This window comes from Ovis canadensis, chromosome 2, assembly GCF_042477335.2.
Source record: "Ovis canadensis isolate MfBH-ARS-UI-01 breed Bighorn chromosome 2, ARS-UI_OviCan_v2, whole genome shotgun sequence".
Classification (NCBI taxonomy): domain Eukaryota; kingdom Metazoa; phylum Chordata; class Mammalia; order Artiodactyla; family Bovidae; genus Ovis; species Ovis canadensis.
Window position 1 is genome coordinate 41,285,761 of NC_091246.1, and position 24,585 is coordinate 41,310,345.

At 38.7% G+C, this 24,585-nt stretch overlaps 1 protein-coding gene across 1 annotated transcript in view; it reads right to left on the reverse strand.

The window, feature by feature from the left end:
- Nucleotides 1-24,585, reverse strand: part of ADAM7 (ADAM metallopeptidase domain 7) — a 61,178-nt gene that overhangs the window by 22,961 nt on the left and 13,632 nt on the right. The window contains exons 6-16 of the mRNA XM_069573697.1: nt 23,829-24,021; nt 22,199-22,252; nt 20,738-20,809; nt 17,438-17,607; nt 13,439-13,523; nt 11,674-11,804; nt 9,936-10,110; nt 8,369-8,458; nt 7,237-7,432; nt 6,490-6,592; nt 1,649-1,835 (exon numbers count right to left, since the gene is read on the reverse strand). Of these exons, the coding sequence (XP_069429798.1) occupies nt 1,649-1,835; nt 6,490-6,592; nt 7,237-7,432; nt 8,369-8,458; nt 9,936-10,110; nt 11,674-11,804; nt 13,439-13,523; nt 17,438-17,607; nt 20,738-20,809; nt 22,199-22,252; nt 23,829-24,021 (1,456 nt within the window). The remainder of the gene's footprint in view (nt 1-1,648; nt 1,836-6,489; nt 6,593-7,236; nt 7,433-8,368; nt 8,459-9,935; nt 10,111-11,673; nt 11,805-13,438; nt 13,524-17,437; nt 17,608-20,737; nt 20,810-22,198; nt 22,253-23,828; nt 24,022-24,585) is intronic.

Below are 24,585 nucleotides of genomic sequence, written 5' to 3' on the forward strand. Positions count from 1 at the left end.
AGACAACCCTCAGTATAGGAGAAAATATTTGCAAATGAAGCAATGGACAAGGGATTAATCGTCAAAATATATCAACAACTCATGCTATTCAAATATCAAAAAACAAGCACCCAATTTAAAAAAAGAGCAGAAGACCTAAACCGACATTTTTCCAAAGAGGACATACAGATGACCAACATACACATGAAAATATGCTTATCATCACTAATTATTAGGGAAATGCAAATCAAAATTACAATGATATCACCTAAATACATACAAATAATAAATGCTGGAGAGGGTGTGGAGAAAAGGGAACCTTCTTGCACTATTGGTGGGAATGTAAATTGATACAGTCACTATAGAGAACTGCACATAGATTCCATAAAAAAAACTAAAAATAGAGCTACCACATGGTCCAGCCATCCTACTACTGGGTATATACACAGAGAAAACCATAATTCAAAAAGACACATGCACTCCAATATTTATAACAGCACTATTTACAATAGCCAGGACATGGAATCAACCTGAATGTTCATAGACAGAAGAATGGATAAAGAAGACGTGATACATATATACAATGAAATATTATTCAGAATAATATTTAAAAGGAACAAAATTGGGTCATTTGTAGAGATGTGGATAGACCAGGGGTCTACCATACAGAGTGAAGCAAGTCAGAAAAAGGAAGACAAATATATATTAATGCATATATGTAGAATTGAGAAAAACGATCTTATTTGCAAAGCAGAAGCAGACACAGATGTAGAGCTCAAACACATGGACACCAAGGGGGAAAGGAAGGAGTGGAATGAATTGGGAGACTGGGATTGACGTGTATAAAATATTGATACAATATTGATACAATATATAAAATAGATAACTGATGAGAGCCCACTGTATAGCGCAGGGACCTCTACTCGGTGCTCTGTGGTGATATAAATGGGAAGGGACTCCAAAATAGAGGGGATATATGTAAACATACAGCTGATTCATTTTACTGTACAGTAGAAGCTAATGCAACATTATAAAGCAACTATACGCCAATAAAAGTTAGTTAAAACATAGAAACATGTCTTTTCTCTTCCTCTGTATGTTGAAAAATGTTCGTAAAGTTGAAACTGAAATGTCTCTCATTTAATGGCATCAGAAGATGCCATTCCATGTTCTCTAAGAAACGTCAGTCACTTCCTTTGGACTCATACACATTGATCACGTCACAGTGAAAGCAACTGAGTTGAACTGTAGTGATACACTCGATTTAATCTAAGAAATTCTCAAGTACACACATCTTTACATCATCTGTGTCCTGCACCGATACTGGTATCGTAGTGCATGCCCAGTAAATACATCTGAATGAATGAAATAAATGAAGACTGTATGGCTACTTCATAGTCAATTAAATTCAAAACATTAAGTCTATAATTTCATTAAGCATCTACTGTAAGACACTAATTAAGCACATTTGTAACATTTACATAATTGGTATAAAAATATTAAGATGAATATTTACTATAGTGTTATTGCTACTCTGCTCATTTAAAAAATGTTCCATATTTTTTTCTGTGTTCCCATAGATGGGCCCTCTGGGGCCAATTACAGGATTCAATGAAGTTTTAAGTGACTGAACAAGAAGTTTTAATAAAACAAAGGGCATTCATCTTACCATTCCATCACCACATTTTGTGCCAGGTGCCACCAGGCCAAAATCCTTAGAATCATGGTATAAATAGAAGGTTTTGCATTCACTGGTATTCTGTTTCAGATGTTTCTTAAGGTGGTAGATCTTCTCTTCTCCAAGGACAGAAGAGTGATGCCCACCTGTGCAAAATATCTTTCCGCATTTGATATCTCTGAAGGGAAGCAAGAATATATTCTCACACTTGGGACAAGAAATAGAACTTTAGAAACTAGGCTGGCAGTGGAGTGGCCTGGTTTTTGGTTTTTTTTTTTTTTCCTAAACCTAGGCTTGTTAGAGCCTAGGAGAGGCCAGGTAAGCCTCTGGACAAAGTCTTGACCCTGAAAACTGAGATGAGCAGACAAAGATGCTAAATGACTATATTTCTTTATGATACCTAGGTAATTCTCATAAAGCAATATTAGCTCAGGAGAATATTACAGGAGAATATTAATAGTAACTTGGATGAGCATAACTTGAATCAGTAGCATACTGGGCACCTATCAACCTCGGGAGTTTATCTTTCAGTGTCCTATCTTTTTGCCTTTTCATACTGTTCATGGTTTCTCAAGGCAAGAATACTGAAGTGGTTTGCCAGTCCCTTTTCCAGTGGATTACATTTTGTCAGAACTGTCCACCATGACTCGTCTGTCTTGGGTGGCCCTACTTGGTATGGCTCATAGTTTCATTGAGTTAGACAAGGCTGTGGTCTATGTGATAAGATTGGTTAGTTTTCTGTGATTGTGGTTTTCAGTCTGTCTGCCTTCTGATAGAGAAGGATAAGAGGCTTATGGAAGCTTCCTGATGGGAGAGACTGACTGAGGGGGAAACTGGGTCTTGGTCTGATAGGTGGGGATATGCTCAGTAAATCTTTAATCCAATTTTTTGTTGACCAGTGGAGCTATGTTGCCTTCCTGTTATTTACCTGGGGCCAAACTATGGTGGAGGTAATGAAGATAATGACGACTTCCTTCAAAAGATCCAACACACGTACAGCTACACTCAGTGCCCACAACCCTGCAGCAGGCCACCACCAACCCACACCTCCACTGGAGATTCCTGGACACTCTCGGGCAACTCTGGGTCAGTCTCTTGTGGGGTCACTGTTCCTTTCTCCAACAGGAGATGGCAAGAGTGAACGGTGATGTTTTAGGAATCTGTGAGCTAAAATGGAGTGGAATGGGTGAATTTAACTCAGATGACCATTATATCTACTACTGTGGGCAAGAATCCCTCAGAAGAAATGGAGTAGCCATCATGGTCAACAAAAGAGTCTGAAATGCAGTACTTGGATGCAATCTCAAAAACAACAGAATGATCTCTATTCATTTCCAAGGCAAACCATTCAATATCACAGTAATCTAAGTCTATTCCCTGACCAAGAATGCTGAAGTTGAATGGTTCTATAAAGACCTACAAGACCTTATAGAACTAACACCCAAAAAAGATGTCCTTTTCATTACAGGGGACTGGAATTCAAAAGTAGGAGGTCAAGAAACACCTGGAGTAACAGGCAAATTTGGCCTTGGAGTACAGAATGAAGCAGGGCAAAGGCTAATAGAATTTTGCCAAGAGAACACACTTGTCATAGCAAACACCCTCTTCCAACAACACAAGAGAAGACTCTACACATGAACATCATCAGATGGTTAACACCGAAATCAGATTGATTATATTCTTTGCAGCCAAAGATGGAGATGCTCTATACAGTCAGCAAAAACAAGACTGGGAGCTGACTGTGGCTCAGATCATGAACTCCTTATTGCCAAATTCAGACTTAAATTGAAGAAAGTAGGGAAAACCACTAGACAATTCAAGTATGACCTAAATCAAATCCCTTATGATTATACAGTAGAAGTGACAAATGGATTCATGGAATTAGATCTGATAGACAGAGTGCCTGAGGAACTAAGGATGGAGGTTCATGACATTGTACAGGAGACAGGGATCAAGACCATCCCCAAGAAAAAGAAAGGCAAAAAAGCAAAATGGCTGTCTGTGGAGGCCTTACAAACAGCTGTGAAAAGAAGGGAAGTGAAAAGCAAAGAAGAGGAAATACATACCCATTTTAATGCAGAGTTGCAAAGAATAGCAAGGAGAGATAAGGAAACCTTCCTCAGTGATCAGCGTAAAGAAATAGAGGAAAAGATCAGTGCAAAGAAATAGAGGAAAACAATAGAATGGGAAAGGCTGGAGATCTCTTCAAGAAAACTAAAGAACCAAGGGAACATTTCATGCAAAGATGGGCTCGATAAAGGACAGAAATGGTATGGACCTAACAGAAGCAGAAGAGGTGGCAAGAATACACAGAACTGTACAAAAAAGATCTTCATGACCCAGATAGTCACAATGGTATGATCACTCACCTAGAGCCAGACATTCTGGAATGAGAAGTCAAGTGGGCCTTAGGAAGCATCACTAGGAACAAAGTTAGTGGAGGTGATGGAATTCCAGTTGAGCTATCTCAAATCTAAAAGATGATGCTGTGAAAGTGGTGCACTCTATATGCCAGCAAATTTGGAAAACTCAGCAGTGGCCACAGAACTGGAAAAGGTCAGTTTTCATTCCAATTCCAAAGAAAGGCAATGCCAAAGAATGTCCAAACTAGCACACAATTGTACTCATCTCACACACTAGTAAAGTAATGCTCAAAATTCTCTAAGCCAGGTTTCAACAGGATGTGAACTGTGAACTTCCAGATGTTCAAGCTGTATTTAGAAAAGGTAGAGGAACCAGAAATCAAATTGCCAACATCCATTGGATCATTGACAAAGCAAGAGAGTTCCAGAAAAACATCTACTTCTTCTTTATTGACTGTGCCAAAGCCTTTGACTGTGTGGATCTCAACGAACTGTGGACAATTCTTCAAGAGATGAGAATACCAGATTACCTGACCTGCCTCCTGAGAAATACGTGTGCAGGTCAGGAAGCAATAGTTAGAACTCGACATGGAACAATAGACTGGTTCCAAATCAGGAAAGGAGTATGTCAAGGCTCTATATTATCACTCTGCTTACTTAACTTATACGCAGAGTACATCATGAGAAATGCTGGGCTGGATGAAGCACAAGCTGGAATCAAGATTGCTGGGAGAAATATCAATAACCTCAGATATGCAGATGACACCACCCTTATGGCAGAAAGCCAAGAAGAACTAAAGAGCCTCTTGATGAAAGTGAAAGAGGAGAGTGAAAAAGTTGGCTTAAAGCTCAACATTCAGAAAACTAAGATCATGGTATCTGGTCCCATCATTTCAAGGCAAATAGATGGGGAAACAATGGAAAAAGTGGCAGACTTTATTTTTAGGGACTCCAAAATCACTGCAGATGGTGACTGCAGCCATGAAATTAAAAGACACATACTCCTCGGAAGGAAAGTTATGACCAACCTAGACAGCATGTTGAAAAGCAGAGACATTATTTTGCCAACAAAGGTCTGTCTAGTCAAGGCTATGGTTTTTCCAGTAGTCATGTGTGGATGTGAGATTTGGACTATAAAGAAAGCTGAGTGCCAAAGAATCGACGCTTTTTAACTGTGGTATTGGAGAAGACTCTTGAGAGTCCCTTAGACAGGTAGGAGATCCATCTAGTCCATCCTAAAGGAAATCAGTCCTGAATATTCATTGGAAGGACTGAAGCTGAAGCTGAAACTCCAATACTTTGGCCACCTAATGCGAAAAAGTGACTCATTTGAAAAGACCCTGATGCTGGGAAAGATTAAAAGCAGGAGGAGAAGGGAACGACAGAGGATGAGATGGTTTGATGGCATCACTGACTCAATGGACATGAGTTTGAGTAAACTCTGGGAGATGGTGTTGGACAGGGAAGCCTGGCATGTTGCAGCCCTTTATGGGGTTGCAAAAAGTGGGACACGACCGAGCGACTGAACTGAACTGATTAAACATGAGCCAGGACAGTAAATTTTTTTCTTGCTTGCATAGAGCACATCAGATGATTCTCATTTAAAAAATTATATGAGATTGCTATTATCATAACCTCCTTTTCACAGATGACGCAGCAGTTGGAAATAAAGCAAATTAAGTGACTGCCCATATTTAGAAGTATATTTAGAAGCAAAGTTGAACTTGACTCTAGGCTTTTATCATTGCATTCAGTACAGATCCTGTTTGGGAGAATACAGAAACCATGTCATACATCAGTAACAAACCCAGAAGATGGGTTTAGCACATGTGTTATAGAAATTGGGTCTAATATTCAATTCTCCCATTCTGTCTTCAATGTCAGCATCTATCATCCTTTCTTCTGATGACTTTCCTTCTTTCTTTTTCTTTTCCCCTTTTCTACCTATTTCCTCCTCCTCTTTCCTTCTATCTCTTTCTTTTTCTCCTGTTTCTTCACCTCCTTTTCTTTCTAAGAATCTTAAATCTTTCCCATCCTTCTTTCCTGCATTCCCTGATTTTCAGTTACAAAATACAGAACATAAAACCAGTTAATTCCATCAGGGATGTGTGCTCTCTCCCTTCTTGCTCCCCTTTCTTTCTAAAAAGCAAAAGTTTTAGTCGCTCAGTCATGTCCAACTCTTTGCCACCGTGGACTGTAGCCCACCAGTCTCCTCTGTCTGTGGAATTCTCCAGGCAATAATTCTGAAGTAGGTCGCCATCCCTACTCCACAGGATCTTTCCGACCCAGGGATCAAACCCAGGTCACCTGCATTGCTTGCAGATTCTTTACCACTTGAGCCACCAGGGAAGCCCTGTCTTCCTAATCTCCTGAGTGAGAAAGAGAGACTGTCAGCTGTCAGAGTGAAAGCTGTTCTGATTTTGCAAAATGCTTTGAGAGGGCACATGCTTTTCTTTACAAGGTACTTACTTTTCTTCACAAGGAATTAATATGCGTCCCTTGTTTTTGCAGTATCCAAATTTATTTCCAATTGTATTCATCTTATAGCAAATATCAGAACTGGATTTCGCTTCTGGGATCCAAAGCAGTATAGTAAAAGAAAAACAATGACAACATGAATGTGAAAAATCATAAATGCCTTACTTTTCTAATATCATTGAAATTTCATTATCACTTACATAGTAGTGAAACAGATGGGATAAATAAATAATTTTAAAACTGTCTTATTGCCTCAGGAGGATATTTTAGGAAGGAATATGAGTATAAAAAGGAAACAAACATACCTTAACCCACATACTTAGATAGTCAATTAATGTGTGTGTGTGTTCTCAGTTGCTCAATTGTGTCTGACACTTTGCGACTCCATGGACCATAGCCTGCCAGGCTCCTCTGTCCCTGGGATTCTCCAGGCAAGAATACTGGAGTGGATTGCCATTTCCTCCTCCAGGGTATCTTCCCAACCCAGGGATTGAACCTGTGTCTCCTACATCTCCTGCATTGACAGGTGGGTTCTTTACCACTGAGCCACCTGGGAAGCCAGTCAATTAATATTAGAGGTAAAATCAATGAATGTTAAATGTATTATTTATAAAGGTGCCAGGCCATATCTGCCATAAATGACATTATCTCCAATCTTGCCCCCAAATTCCTAAAGGACAGTAACAGAGAAGTAGCGGCTATTATCTTTATCTATCATTCACTGTTATTGTCTCTTACCATGATCAAACAATTCAGAGCACTGATCATCATGGGTGGGACAGTTCCCCATGAAGCAGTAGCCTTTTGCATTCTTGCAAGGAAATCCATTTACTTGGAATTGGTCCTTAGGACACCCCGAAGAGTGCCCAGTGCACCTCTCAGGGAAATCACATTCAGTTTTTGCTGGTCTGCATATAGACCCTGCTTTTTTCATCTGTGGAAGAAAAATGAAGAGATTAATTCTTGAGCAACCTTAGGCAGGCAAGGAAGGGTCAGTTGGTAGGAGGAAGTAAGTAGGTTGACCCATTTAATTTAACTAAAAGAAGTTTTAAGGATGGGTCATGAGATCATGACTTCCTTCTCCTTTCCACTGAGAATTACTCTTTTTTGGCTTGTATATAATTTTAGGAATGACAAGCTGGTGGTAATGAAATTTGGTATTAGAACAGCCTTGGGGCAGAGTTGGAATGGTTATAAAATGGGGAAATGAGCTTGTGTTCTTCTCATCTTGCCTTCTCCATTCCTTCGTCCCTCTCCCCCAACCCACCATACACACAAGACTGGGAACCCCTGACTATAATGAGAAATCTCCACTCCCAAGAAATCAATATGTATTTGATTTTGCTGGGGTTTTCAGAGATTTGAAGATGAATTAAACACACTTTCTTTCCTTTTTTAGTTCATGATCCAGTGGCATTAAGGAAGAGTCAGTGAAACCTTGGACAGAAGCATTTGGGTTTCTGATAATCTTTCTTAGGGATCTATCTCTAGGTACTAGCTACTGCTGCTGCTGGCTTCCAGTATAACTGTTTTCCCTGTTAGTTCACTGAAGTTGGGGTGCCATTTCCCCCCTCAGCTAAGGTGAAATCAGCTAGTGGTCATTGAAAAAAGACCAAAAATAATGTTGGTTGTATGACTCCACTTCTAAAATTCTAAGCACTGCTTACCCACTTCTCCACTTCCCAAACCACAGCACAGATCAGGGTTTAAAACTCCGAGCATTTCAGAAGAGGCTCTATTGAGTACCAGCATATCTAGCTGCAATCTGGGATTGGTAATGTAAGGTCACTCAGTGATCAGACAACTCTTTGGTTCTATGTATAGTTAATAAACTGAAAATAGAGAAACCAGTCCTAGCAGAGTCTCTTACCTGGCAATATTCACAGCATTCTCCTTCAGCACAAGTAAACCCTGGCTTCAACATACATTTGCGTGCATCACAGCAAGGATTAGTGCAGTCCTGGCAATCATCAGAAATGAAAGATCAGAAGTGCTTTGTACTTTGACTCCTGTTTAAAGAGTTCATTTACTGTGATTCTGTGGAACTTAGCCTTAGTTGTTTTTCAGAGTTCAATTTAAATGCATGGTCCTTGACTATGATATGTGTATAAAGGCTACTGCTTACAACTAGTGTCTGGGGCTTTTATTTTGTTTCCTTCCCTTGGAGCTGTTCAGTACTCCACGGCTAGTGAATTCTCACAAGCCCAAAGTTTGTGACCTTTTTGGCACCAGGGGCCAGTTTTATAGAAGACACTTTTTCTATGGACTGAGAGTTTGAGGGATGGTTTCAGGATGATTTAAGTGCATTATATTTATTATACCTCCAATGATACAATGGGAGGCAGAGCTCAGGTGGTAATGTGAACAATGGGAGCAGCTGTAAATACAAATGAAGCTTTGCTCACTCTTACACTGCTCACCTGCTGATGTGCAGACCAGTTCCTAACAGGCTACAGACTGGTCCATGGCCTGAATTAGGAACCCCGAAGTAAGGTATTTCAAGTGTTAGAATGAAGCTGTAGCAGTATTCCAAGCAATGCACACGGGCAAAAGCATCTGTTTCCGAAGTTAAGATTTTCTTCACATTTAATCCTAGACATTTGAAAACTAGAAGCTGTAACCTCTGGACCTGTCACAGTCTCCACTCTGATCATGGAGTCTCTTTGTGGCCATCTTACTACACTTCTTTTGAATTGTGCAATGTCTACAGCACAGCTACTAAAAATGTGGTCCTTGGGCTTCCAGCATCATCACAATGTTACAGGTTGGTAGGAATAGGATCTCAGTTCTACTCCAGACACACTGAATCAGAGTCCACATTCTAACAACATGATGATGAGCACTTGATAATGTGAGAAGTCGTTATCTAGGACACATACCTGTGTGATGAGCTCTTGAAAGAAAGAGCTTCTATGTAGGAGAAAAGCAGATTAAGAATTAATTTAAAATATGCCTGCAAGGCTTATTCTAAAGGTTCCAAAGACTGCTATAAATCTGTGTACATTTGGAAGGTTTCTGCTCAATTAAATTTTCTAATAATGTCAACTGGTCAACAGGGATATAGACTAGCATCATAAGGCCCTGAGTCAAACTCAACTGACTGTGAGGGATTTTGTAGAACAAATCCTACTGTGCAAGACAGATCGGACTTAAGGAGACCTATGGGCCCTTCACACTAGAAGAGTCAATTAGCATATAAACCAGGCTAATGAAACGCTTTGGACCTGAGGCAAGATCACTGCACACAATTCATGACTTGGGAAGAAGTTTGCAAAGAGGCTACCCAACAGCATGTTTCCAATTCTTTTTTTTTTTTTTTAATCATATTTGTTGAAGCTTTACAAGGATTACCATGGTTGATTAATGGCTACATCCCTGCCTAGGTTCTAGCTGAGTTGGCACTTTGTAAATTGAAAGACAGCATTGTTGGCAAATACCTGAATAAGGCCACAATCACACTCCTCTCCATCATCCAACCTGTTGTTTCCACAATATGGGTAATCTGAAAACTTGTCAGAAAATGGAACATTGAACATGCACGTTGGCCTGTAATCCTTGAGAAATTGCTGGTACTGGGTTTTGCTGCATTTACTGAATTTCAGTGCAGGAATGCTAGAGATAGGACAAGTTAAAAATAAAGATTAATTATATCAATGCATAGTGGTAGAACAGCTGTGAAAATTCTATGAAGAAATGAGAACAAAAAAACAAAGAGAGGACTTCTCTGGTGGTCCAGTAGTTGGGAGTCTGCTTGCCAATGCAGGGGACGTGGGTTCGGTTCCTGATCCAGGAATATTCCACATACCTCAGGCCAACAAAGTCCATGTGCCACAACTACTGAACCCGTGCTCTAGAGCCCGTACCCCACAAGAAGAGAAGCCACTGCAATGAGAAGCCCATGCACCACACCTAGAGAGTAGTCCCTGCTCGTCTCAGCTAGAGAAAAGCCCCCACGCAGCAACAAAGACCCAGAGCAGCCAAAACAAAACAAATAGAAATGATGGACTCAAAGTCCATTTACCTTTCTTATTCTTGCCTTACTGTTACAGCAGAGCAGGAACTGGGCTCTTTATTATATGAAATGTCTTTTTGAAATACAGCCAACACAGGCTAGTTTAGTGAAAACATTCAGACTATGTATCTTCCAGAATATGCTTCCTGAAGCCTGTGTGTGTACATGCTAAGTCACTTCAGCCCTGTTCACCTCTGCGATCCTATGGACTGTAGCCCACCAGGCTTCTCTGTCCATGGAATTTTCCAGGCAAGAATGCTGGAGTGGGTCACTATGCCTTCCTCCAGGGAATTTTCCCAGCCCAGGTATTGAACCCACGTCTCTTGTGTTTGCTGCAATGGTAGACAGGCTCTTTACCATTAGTCCTACCTGGGAAGCCCCCTGAAGCCTACATCTAGGCCAACTGTACCTGCTGTTTCCATGTCACTTCTTATTGTTCCACTTGAGATAATCTATATTTTTGTCTATCACGTGTGCAAGATTACTAGCTTCTCAATACAGGAACTGAATCATGTTCAAGTTTTTAAAAAGTAAGCACTAGCTAACAGGATACCTGGCAAAAACTGTTCTCCATAACGTTTCTTGAAGCAACTTATTTTCATAAACATCCTAGGAATGCGATATACTTCTTTTTAAATTGAAACTCACCTCCCTTCTATCTTCCTCTGGTTTTGACTCCCTGCTCATTATTATTGATACAATGATTAACTACAGATGGATTTTTAAAGTCTTGAAGACATTTGAGGGAGATGGTGTGTTTCCCTCCCAAATATTACTAATTATGTAGATAATGATGTAAAATTAGATATCAGTTACTAAGTTCTTACCCGGGATATATTAGGAAAATTCCAGATAATAACCATAGTGCTAGCCATTCAGTTGTGTCAGACTCGTTGTGACCCCATAGACTATAGCCCACCATGCTCCTCCTGTCCATGGGATTCTCCAGGCAATACTAGAGTGGGTTGCCATTCCCTTTTCCAGAGGATCTTACTGACCCAGGGATCAAACCTGGGCTGCCTGCATTGTAGGCAGATTCTTTACCCTCTAAGCCACCAGGGAAACCATAGCCATATAATAACCATATAGCCCTATAACACTGAGTTTTAATCAAAGTCATTCCTCCGATATCGAAATATTTTCTCATACTGTTGGAATCTCACCTTCCACCACTGTTCATCACACATTTTTCCAAAGCACAGGTACACGGGTAATCATCATGACTCATCCCAAGGTTATGCCCCAACTGGTGTGCCATTCTGCTTGCAATTGCACTGACGTCAGGTAAAAGATCCTGAGGCCAAAAAAACTTACATTAAAAACTTCTATAAAATAGCACACTACAGTACATAAGCTTTGAAGTAGTCACTAAGATCTGGTTTCTAGCTTCTGGCTAATTAGTATCTTATCTGAGAGATTAAGAACTTAATTATCTTCCATTCTTGCACCTTAATTTCCTCACTTATATAATGAAGTTGGACAAAACCTTTTTATGGTCTCTAACTCTAACATTTGTATTTTTTGTATGTGAAGCAATAGTCATTATTGATTTTATATAGACTCATTCTTACAAATAGCTCAAACTTATTAATTAACATCCTAACAGTAAAATAAACATTATTGATTATCTCCTATTACTAGATATTCAAAGGGCATAAAAATAAAAATATGTGAGTTTAGGGTTTTCCATTTATAATCTCACATTAAGCAATAATGTGATAACAATCATGAGGAGAGAGTTACTACTGTGAAAAAAGTCAGAAGATCAGTAATGGAAAGTCAAAGGCAGCGTTGATTACTATCACTTTTCTTAGTTCTATTTTATATTTTAATTTCTATGTTAGTGGAAAATTTTAATTTCTGAAGAGGGGTGGGAATCAGGTTACTATAAAGGAAAAATACCCCTAAATTTGGTAATTTCATCTTACTCATATGACATTTAAAATGTATCCTGGATGGGTTATAATGTCATAATTGGAGTGCACAGCCTATATTAGATTAATTTGACTCTATTATACAAAATTTTATTTCTGAAATACTATAGGCAAAATCATAATCATTAAAAGAACCATGGGAATGAAAAAGCAGATAGTCATCTTAATAAGTACTAGCTTTTAAGTTCAAGGTCTTACAAGACTGTCTTGAGCATAGCAACAACTAGGTAAAGACACTAAAGGAAATCAATTTTGATATTTTAAAGCTTATCTTAGGGTTACTTGGACAGAATTTACTGGAAGCCTAGTGACTTGGGAAGGGATCAGGTAAACAAGGGGTGTTGGCAGTTTGTAAGTGGTAGGCTTGCTAAAATTGAATGGTAAGGCCATCTAGATATGATATTTGAAGTAGTTTATACATTTCCTGAATAAAAGCAACTATGTTCACTTGCTAAACCAGCCATCAAGTTTTATGTACATCACGTCTTTATAAATAACTATATGTAATAGGCAAAAGAGCTTCCTTAGTTTTTGTATGTTAATTCATATATTAACATAAGTACTTAATACGCTTTTCATACGTAAGAACCTTGAAGTAGGCTTATACCATTAATAGGAGTTTGACAGAAAGTTGCTACTGAAATCTTCAGATTTCATATTTGACTTTGTAAAAAAATAGAAATATATACCAAAACTCTATCAGTGTGATTATTTTTATCATGCTAGAGAAGGTTTCAAAGGCAGGAAGAATCATCCAAAATCCAATGTTCTTTTAGATTCTGAAAAGCACTGGCTTATCTTCATTATGTATTTATAGTTTTTATAATACATTTCCCACTTAAGAAAGAAACAAGACAGCTTCATCATGACATATTTTGATGGGAATATATGATAAGATGCATACGTGGTTCCTTTTAATAGAATACAGAAAATTACAGTAATTTAAGGTAAACATTCTAATTAAGTAATGTAACATAAATAAAACACAGCTCACCTTAACAACACTGGAGGAATAATAGGGCAGGCACATCCCCCCTGGATAAGAAGTTCCATGCGCCTGTGCGTAGAGCCACTTTCCACTATGAACAAGATGCAAATAAACCCATAGTTCCATTAACACAAAGACTGAAGTGAAGTGAACCCCCCAGTGCTAGTACCCTGGTACATGAAAAGCACCTTTTCTTTTTCCTGGAGTTCTGAAATGGAGGATGACCTTAGTTGATATCAAGCTCATTTTAAACCTGTGGCATTTTAGAGGCATTGAGAAAGTCAATGTAATCTTGAAATTAAATTATAAAAATGCCCTTTCCAAAAAAAAATAATAATAAGGTCAGAGTCCATTTGACTTAACTTTAGGTTGCCCTACACTCAACTTTGGATAAGGTCACTTAAAAGACAGAAATATTTAAAAGGGTTCAGAGGGGAAAATGCAGCATCATGAACAGACTCAGCATCATGGTTAGTTTGCTGTGCTTGGAAATTAAAACAAAAATAATTAACCATAGAAACTCATAGAGAATTTGATAACTATTATCAGATATTTTAAAAACACTTGTCATGTAAAAAAGGCCTATTCCTGGATTGTCTAAAAAGACAGATGTAGATGTGTATTCTAAAGGGGCCCAAATCTCATATGCTTTCAAGAAGAACATTTAGAGTTTTACCACTCTAAAAAGAACTATCATAGGTTGGAGGGCCATTCTTAGAGTGTAATAAAGTGAAAGTAAAAGTCACTCAGTCATGTCCAACTGTTTGCTATGCCATGGACTATACAGTCCATGGAATTCTCTAGGCCACAATACTGGAGTGGGTAGCTGTTACCTCTCCAGGGGTCCTTCCCAACCCAGGGACTGAACCCAGGTTTCCCGAATCGCAGGCGGATTCTTTACCGTCTGAGCCACCAAGGAAACTCAGAGTATAATACGGAGAGTTCAAATACAAAAAAGGTTGTCAGGTCAGGCGACCACTCTCAGTCTTCAAATTTTTTCATCAAGAAGAGATGCTATTTTTCTGTCTTCACTACTGAAATATTTTTCTCCCTATATTTAAAAGTCTTAGTATTTGACTATGCATCTTGGAAGAATTTAGGATTCTGATCTTTCCAGACTCTGGGGATCTTGAGAGGATATCAGCTATGGAGATGAACCACCAGAGAAAGCACCATCTGGATTCTAACTTAGCTCATCGTCACTGAAAACCAAAAGTCACAGCATGATAATGTCATATACGGTATCCAATCGCTTCTAGATCTATGTGACTATAGAAGGAAGAGATATAAGAAACCCAACATATAAGAAGTTCCAAATATGATGGTCAGTTAAACATTTAGCATTCCCCTCCCCATATTCCTATTTGTAGACATAGTATTAGTGTGTGAAGCTACTGCTCAGAATAAGAGACAGTCGTGGAAGTAAAAGTTTGTCTACATAAAACAAATTAATATTCCTAGACTAACTTATTAAGTATTTTAAGACATACATCAATGGATTAGGCATGGTCCTTGCCTGCTATGAAGGTCATGATGCTATTTCAGCTTACCCCCCATGATTTGGGGACACAGTAGTACCTGAATGTGTGAAACTAAACCAGATACAGTTATTCCCCTGGAACTATGTGTTACAGTCATTGTGATACCAGAAATGATATCTGGAGTTCTGGTTTGCTCATCAGTCTGCCAAATAACTAAACCTAAGCTCTGACTATGCGCCTTGCAAGCTTCATAGTTCTGAGCTCAGACTGAAAGTTAACATTGAGATAATGCTGTTGTTATTGTTGTTCAGTCACCAAGTCATGTCTGAGTCTTTGTGACCCCATGGACTAGAGCACGCTAGACTTCCCTGTCTTTCACTATTTCCTGGAGTTTGCTCAAACTTATGTCCTTTGAGTCAATGATGCCATCCAATCATCTCAGCCTTTGTTGCCCCCATCTCCTCCTGCCCTCCCAGAATCAGGGTCTTTTCCAATGAGTCAACTCTTTGCATCAGGTGGCCAAAGTATTGGAGCTTCAGCTTCAGCATCAGTCCTTCCAACATTCAGGGTTAATTTCCTTTAGAATTGACTGGTTTGATCTTCTTTCAGTCCAAGGGACTCTCAAGAGTCTTTTCCAAGACTGCAATTCAAAAGCATCAATTCTTTGGCACTCAGCCTTCTTTATGATCCAACTCTCACATCCTTACATGACTAATGGAAAAACCATAGCTTTGACTATACACATCTTTGTTGGCAAAATGATGTCTCTATAGTTTTTAACACACTGTCTAAGTTTGTCATAGCTTTCCTTCCAAGGAGAACAAGTCTTTTAATTTCATGGCTGCAGTCACCGTCCACAGTTACTTGGGAATCCAAGAAAAGAAAATATGCTGCTGCTTTCACTTTTTCCCCTCTACTTGCCATGAATTGATAGGATCAGATACCATAATCTTACTTTTTGAATGTTGAGTTTTAAGCCAGCATTTTAACTCTCCTGTTTCACCCTCATCAAGAAGCTCTTTAGTTTCTCTTCACTTTCTGCCATTAGCATGGTATCATCTGCATATCTGGGCTTCTAGGTGGTGTGAGTGGTAAAGAAGCCACTTGCCAATTCAGGAGACCTAAGAGATGTAGGTTCTATCCCTGAGTCAAGAAGATCACCTCGAGGAGGGCAAAGCAACCCACTCCACTATTCTTGCCTGGAGAATCCCATGGATAGAGGAGGAGCCTGGTGGGCTACAGTCCACAAGGTAACAAAGAACTGGACACAACTGAAGCAACTTAGCACACATACACATCTGCATATCTGAAGTTGTTGATATTTCTCCTGGAAATCTTGATTCCAGCTTGTGATTCATCCAGCCTGGCATTTGGCATGATGTGCTCTGCATGTGACAGGCAGGGTGACAATATACAGCTTTGTTGTACTTCTTTCCCAATTTTAAACCAGTCAGTTGTTCCATGTAAGGTTCTGACTGTTGCTTCTTGACTTGCATACAGGTTTCACAGGAGACAGGCAAGGTGGGCTGGTATTTCCATCTCTTTTAGAATATTTCAGAGTCTGTTGTGATCTATATTCAATGAAGAAGAAGTAGATGTTTTTCTCGAATTCCCTTCCTTTCTTTATGATCCAATGGGTGTTGACAATTTGATCTCTGGTTCCTCTGCCTTTTCTAAATCCAGCTTATACATCTGGAAGCTCTCTGTTCATATACTGCTAAAACCTAGCATGAAGGATTTTGAGCATAATCTTAACAGCATGTGAAATGAGCACAACTGTACGGTAATTTGAACATTCTTTGAAATTGCCTCTTTGGGATTGGAATGAAAACTGACTTTTTCCAGTCCTGTGGCCACTGCTGAGTTTTCCAAATTTACTGGCCTATTGAGTGCAACACTTCAACAGCATCATCTTTTAGGATTTGAAATAGCTCAGCTGGAATTCCATCACCTCCACCAGCTTTGTTTATAGTAATGCTTCCTAAGGCCTGCTTGACTTCACACTCCAGGATGCTTGACTCTAGTTGAGATCACACCATCATGGTTATCTGGGTCATGAAGACCTTTTTTGCATAGTTCTTCAGTGTATTCTTGCCACCTCTTCTTAATCTCTGCTGCTTCTGTTAGGTCCTTATTGTTTTCTGTCCTTTATCATGCTTATCCTTTCATGAAATGTTCCCTTGATAGCTCCAATTTTCTTGAAGAAATCTCTAGAAAGTGTATTTGTGGGCTGTTTTGTAGGCCTTAAGAGAAATACTGGGATTACAGGTAGATGGAATAGGTAAAGCTGGTACCACCCTTACATAGTAGCTGTAAGGACATCAAAAGAGATGCTGAAAGACCATTATTAGGAAAAAGATCATTTACAAGGTCATTTGGAAATTTTCTATAACCACACATAATATTTTATTCCTGTGGCTTTTATCCAAAAGTCAACTGCTTTAAAAATATTTTAGTTTGTTTGCATTATTTTCTTTTTGAAAATAATCCATCTAATATGCAGAAAAATAGAGCAGTTACATACCTGAGTAACATACTGTGATCAAATGTTTTCCTTTTTTTAAGGATTATTTCTTGCCAAGCTGAAAAACGCAGTAAGGTAGTTTCTATGTTTGAATCTACCTCTATTTTGTCTCCATTTGTCCATATTTCAAGGCCAACTAATGTCACATGAATGTTCAAGGTTTTATAAATCTGTTCAAAGGAGAAACAATTTTTCACAATGTCAAACTGCAGAAGGATCCTTTATTGTGACTATATTTCTTTATATTAAAAAAGTAATTTTGATGTGTGAAGTACATAGTCAAAAGTTCAGGCCTCAGTTTATAAATAGTTGTATTGAAACAGAATATGAGGTTGAGTCATCCAGAATATTGGGTGAACCGCCATGGCCAACCAAGAAACTTGACTAAAAACATCAGATTCTCTTTGAATTATAATTCTGATAGGCACTGGGCTCAGGATATGTCTAAAATAAATACATAAGTAAAGCTCTGAGATAATACCTAGCCTGAAAAAATGAATTTATGAATCCTGGCACACAATGGAATGAATATTCCTTATCCATATCTCTACTGAGGTCATGAGTTGGTTTGGAAGTAGACTAGAATGTTGATATTGCATTGTCTGCAAAGGGATTTATGCAAAAATGTTCATAACAGCTTCATTCACAGTAGCCTAGATTGGAAACTACTCAAATGAATATCAATGGGAGAATGCGTGAACAAATTGTGATTTCCATACCCTAGAAAACTACCTGGAAATGTCAGAGAACAAACCACCAATACACACACAGCAACATGAATGCATCTCAGGCACTGTGCTAAGCAAGAGAAGTCAGACACAGACGAGGACACATGGTGTAATTCCATTTGTGTGAAGCTCTTAGACTTAATCTACAGTGAAATTTTTCAGAAAAGTGGTGTGGAGAGCCAGCAGGTTACTCCTAGGGATACAGGAATTTTGTGGGAAATGGATTCTATTATGGTCATAGGAGTGTGGCTCACATAGGTGGATTCATTATTCAAATTTTTATAGCTAAGACTTGTGCATTTCAAACTATTGAACTTACTACTCTCAAACCTGTAAAATAAGAAGAAGAAGAAGAATGCAGACTTGTGTATTTCAAAGTATTGAATTTACCTCCCCAAACTTGTAAAAGTACAATAATAATAATGCAAGTGGTAGGCATTGGCTAGTGATATTGACAAAGAGTAGAATGATGATAATTGTTGAAATTGGATGATGGATATATAGAGGTTCATTATACTGTTCTGCTTACTTTGTATATGATTAAAATTTTCCACCAATAAAAAGTTGTAGAAATTAAAAAGAAAAAAAAATAGTAACTTAGGTGTCATGTTTGTGCTCCATGTTTGATTTTTGGAATTACTTTGTTGTGTAAGAAAACTTATTGGGAATTGCTCAAAGCTTCGAAGCAGACAAAAATAGTTGTAGCTCAAGCCTTCTCACCCTTATTCCCATCTGCTTTTGTAAACACATAGTTGATAGATACTTTGATGCCAGGACAGAAAGAATTAAAGCAAATATTATGAAGATTTTGAGACAAAGAACTATGTGATAAATTAATTTTATATTTCAATATAGCCAGTACAAGTCAGTTGAAAGGAGGAGTGGATGATAAACTATAGACACTGAGTTAAGAACAGAAATAGAGAGGTCAACTTGATAATATTCATAGAAGATGTAACTGATTATTAATAAGTTTAATATTCACATCATTGCTATAATAATAATTGTGTATTAATTTTTCACTTTTTTTAACCTGCATAATATGACTATATAGAATTTCATGTGCCAACACAATAATCATGATTCATGGTCATTTCATAACCATGAAGAACTATGGTTTTCATAAACTCTTAAGCTAAACCATGATCTCAAACCTAACTAGATGTCCACTCCTTTGTCTTTCTTGATGAGTTAGGTCCTGTAAGATTTTTTCTTAATCTGATTCTTTGGACTCTCTACCTTCTTGGGTGGACTTCAGGTTCATAAAATTGTAATCGAGTGCAAATGGAAACAATATTTGCCATTCTCTGGATATATTCTCTTCCAGTAAGAAAATATCACTGAACTGAACTGAAAATATTTAGTACAAATTCAGCAATGTGCAACAGTTTAGGGATGGGAACTCAAGGAGGGAGATAGATCTGTGTTATATTTGGATCCATGTTCGGGGAGTAATAAAGATAACTGCAAGAAATAGGAGAAGCAGCCCTTGACATTCCCCCAGAGCAAAGCCCCTTCCGGACTGGTGAAAACCCCTGAAAGATGGGCATCCCAGCAGTGCTCAGCCTAAGAGATGGGCAGCTAATAGTCTTCAAGCCAAGTCAGTGATCCTGTTCAGCTAGGAAAGGGGATCAATTTGACTTAAGACAGCCAACAGAGCTTTACCAGCTTCAGAGCTGCTTCTCCTGCTGTGCCCAAGCAGAGAATCTGATTTGCAGCCCCGCTCATTGCTAAATATAGACTTCAATCTGTCTGACCAGGGACCCTCACCATGGAATCTTCATAGCCCATTCAACAGCCCTAGGCCCAGTAGAATTTGAATAGAGGTCAGCTCATGACTTCCCCTATCTGCAGAGCAAAACTGGTGGCTTCACTTAGCCCGGGAATTCAGTGCACAGTTAGGGCTGGTTGAGGTTCCCAAACATTCTAGTGAAAAACTAGAAACAGATCAGCTGATGAATGAAAAAAATCACTGACCAAAAGGGGTGATTTCTACAGTGTTTTTTTGGGGGGCCCTCTTTATCCTAGTAAAGGAGCTGGCTAACTCAAAAGGAGTCAGTTTTTAAAAGATGTGTAAAACTCACAGTATTATTCATTTAAAAGGGTTCTAGTTCATTCTAAGTTAGACAAAGTAATCATTCTGCTGCTTTTTATAGAAATATTTCCCCTGATCTCTCTGTCTGAAGATGGACTATAAATTAGTGCTTGAAAGCCCTTTTGCTATACAATGCAAGGTCACGGAACAGTAATTTGAAAGAATGGGTTTTATTATTCATGGTGGGTAGTCAAGTCTTTGTACACTGCCTTGTAAATTTTGTGCTTAGTAATGAATGTTTGAAACTTATCTAAATATTAAATGTCATTTACTTAGAAAACTTAAAACTTGCAGTTGTGATTCATTTGTTGCTTTGATTTTTTTTTTTCCCAATGGAATTTTGTTAATTAGCCACCTTGGTAAATTATATTTTGGGTTGTATCAGTATCAGGATTACTACAAAAATCCAGCAGAGATCTCGCCTAAAGTTTCTTTCATTTGTGTTTTTGGCTTGATTCAAACTGTGTCAAATCTTACCATGTTGACAAAATTGACCATTCCCCAAACTCGGTTCCTCAGTCTACTGTGAGGTTGACTATTTCTGCGATACTGGAAAAATAGACATTCAATTAACATTCATCGATCATAGAAACTGAATGCAATTTCAACAAAATTATTCCCATCATAGTATATTTCAAAGAAAAAATTCATTGGCTTTCCTTCCAGTGAGCTGAAAAATCTAGACAACTTATGCAGAAATACACTTTTAATATAAAATAACCAGATATAGCAGTTTCTAAAGGCAGCTTTAACTTGGCACTATTTTAAGGTGTTTCTTTATAACTCTGTTCCCTCTTCACATTACGTTATATAACATTATACTTATTTATTAAGCCAACTGATAATTGTTCTTTAAAGCAGGGGTCCCCAACCTCTGAGATCAAATGCCTGATAATCTGAGGTGGAGCTAAAGTAATAATAATAGAAATAAAGTGCCCAATAAGTGTAATGCACTTGAAACCATCTCCCCGTTTCCTGGTCCATGGAAAAATTGTCTTCCAAGATACCAATTCCTGGTGCCAAAATGGGTTGGGGACTGCTGCTTTAGAGTCCATATTTATAACAAGACTTATTAAAGCTACATAGCAACCACTATATTGCAAAAAAACAACAACTTTATCAGCCCTCCTGTATCCATGGTGGCCACAGGCTCAGGAGCATATAATCAAGGATCATCCTGGAGCCAGAGATATGATGGAGAAGGACAAGAAACTGGTCCACCCCACTTCTTTCCACTTGGGCTTCCCTGGTGGCTTAGCAGTAAAGAATCTGCTTGCGATGCAGGAGACTGCCAGTAATGCAGGACACACAGGTTCAATTCTGGGTCAAGAAGAGCCTCTGAAGAAGGAAATGGCAGCACATTGCAACATTCTTGCCTGGGAAGGACAGAGGAGCCTGGCGGGCTACAGTCCATGGGGTGGCAAAGAGTCAAACACGACTGAGCAATTGAGCACAAACCCACGTACAGACTGTAAACATGTTTTCAATTTTTTTCATAAGTTGTTTATCATTTCCTTATGTTTATAATGAAGAGGGAGGGTTCTACTTTGGCTTAGTCTGCTGTTTACCCAAAGGACCTTATCAGTTCAGTTCAGTTCAGTCGCTCAGTTGTGTCCAACTCTTTGCGACCCCATGAACCACAGCACCCCAGGCCTCCGTCTCCATCATCAACTCCCAGAGTTCACTCAGACTCACGTCCATAGAGTCGGTGATGCCATCCGGCCATCTCATCCTCTGTCGTCCCCTTCTCCTGCCCCCAATCCCTCCCAGCATCAGAGTTTTTTCCAATGAGTCAACTCTTCCCAGTCTCTTACATATGTCCGGGGAAGCTAAAAACAGAACTCTGAACCTGGAATTAAATTCTGATGAAAATACTACTTTCTCTTTGCTAAAAAATCACAACTACAATAGAGAGCAAATGTTTAAGTGAAAACTTACCACATTATCATCGGCAACAATGAATAGTTCAATATGCTTTTCTTTTTCCTTGCTCTGGAAATGAATGCAAAATTGAATGAAGTATGGTTAATATTTCTTATCTTAACATTTTAAGTTAAAATTTTCAAGGTGAAAAATGTTGATATTATGTAAGGTGAGGTCCAAGAGTATATCTAATAATTCTAGAAATTTAGGTAAATAAAACCCATCATGTTATTAAAACATGTGGCTCTATTCATCAGGTTTTAGTGAAACTGAAACAACATTCCATATTTTATATTCCTTCATTTCTTTGTTTAGTCTTTCAGGTAAAATAAGAGTTATAAGTAAATAATCATGAATACAGGTTTTAACATTTAGGTTTTTTTTTTCTTTTATAAAGTAAACACTTACTAAGTGAGTTCATGTAAAAAAGGCCATCTATAGTTGAGAGCAGGACATATAACCAGTCAATAGGATTGACTGTATTCCTTCTACTCCTCTGTCTCCCAATCTCCCTTTGTTGAAATTCAATTCCAAGGAAACTTGTAAAACATTGCTAATTATAGATCTTTATTTTATAAAACACAGTTCCAGGGAATTCTAAGTTTTCAGCCTTCAGTATCAGGTGCTAGGTACATGCATATTCTCTTGAGTATAAACCAGAGGCATATCATTCACCTATTTGACTAAGTTATTCTTTTCTGAGCTAACTAATCATTTATTAATTGATTAATTTAATCAGAAAACCCCTCTTAGGCATCTAGAAAGTTTCAGACACAGCCTAAACCATGGATATGTGAAGAAGACAAATACTCACAGATCTTAAGGCTAACACCTCGGGGAGATTTAAGATGATATGAGGTAGGTTGCTGCTACCCCTGCTGCTGCTAAGTCGCTTCAGTCGTGTCCAACTCTGTGTGACCCCATAGACGGCAGCCACCAGGCTCCCCTGTCCCTGGGATTCTCCAGGCAAGAACACTGGAGTGGGTTGCCATTTCCTTCTCCAATGCATGAAAGTGAAAAGTGAAAGTGAAGTCGCTCAGTCGTGTCCGACTCTTCGCGACCCCATGGACTGCAGCCTAGCAGGCTCCTCCGCCCATGGGATTTTCCAGGCAAAAGTACTGGAGTGGGGTGAAATCACCTTCTCCAATGAGCTAGTATAGAAAAGCCTAAAACACAGAAGACTATCATTGTAGTGTCATTCCACTAGAAATTCTACCTTAACAGTTAGACTATTTGGCTTGATGTGAGGGAGATAATCTGGTTTATCACCAACAATTCCTCCCCCAAAAACTGTGGCAAGAAAGACTAAGGATAGAAAAGAATATTTAGGAGAGATTTCAAGGTGTAAATTTCATTCCTTCCAACCACGTTTAGCTCTAATACTATAAATCTATATATTTAGGGTTGTAGATATCCACCTTCTTTGAAATTGGTGAGACAAACTAAGATTTGCTATAGGAAATGAACACTTTCTATAAAGATAAGAACAACAAAATTTGACATTTCAGATTTCAAACAGTGAAGAGTCAGATTCAGGTAGCATATACACTGCTTTCATTAGGCTTATAATCTCTCTTTTGAGATGAGAAGGAAAATAAGAGGCATTTGACATGGGATAAAAATGATTTTAAAATAAAGCACTCACTTCCATTTTGGACTCTTCCAGGGATTTAGTATTATCCTTTGGAATAGTTGTCCTGGTAAAGTTGAGCTCTGTACAAGAATAATTGGCAGGCTGCTGAATCAAGGGGTCATATTTGAACACCAAATGTTCTCCCTCATCTGAATATTTCACTGGTTCAATGAGATATCTTTGATCTCTCACCCTGAAGAACCCCCTGTGGAAATTGGGAATACAATATCTATTTACAATCTCTCTCATTTTACTGCTACTTTCAGTTCAGTTCAGTTCAGTCGCTCAGTTGTGTCCGACTCTTTGTGACCCCATGAATCACAGAATGCCAGGCCTCCCTGTCCATCACCAACTCCAGAGTTCACTCAGACTCATGTGCATCGAGTGAGTGATGCCATCCAGCCATCTCATCCTCTGTCGTCCCCTTCTCTTCTTGCCCCCAATCCCTCCCAGCATCAGGGCCTTTCCCAATGGGTCAACTTTTCACATGAGGTGGCCAAAGTATTGGAGTTTCAGCTTCAACATCAGTCCTTCCAATAAATATTCAGGACTGATCTCCTTTAGGATGGACTGGTTGGATCTCCTTGCCGTCCAAGGGACTCTAAAGAGTCTTCTCCAACACCACAGTTCAAAAGCATCAATTCTTCGGTGCTCAGCTTTCCTCACAGTCCAACTCTCACATCCATACATGACCACTGGAAAAATGGTCAAACATTTCTGAATGTTGAGCTTTAAGCCAACTTTTTCACCCTCCTCTTTCACTTTCATC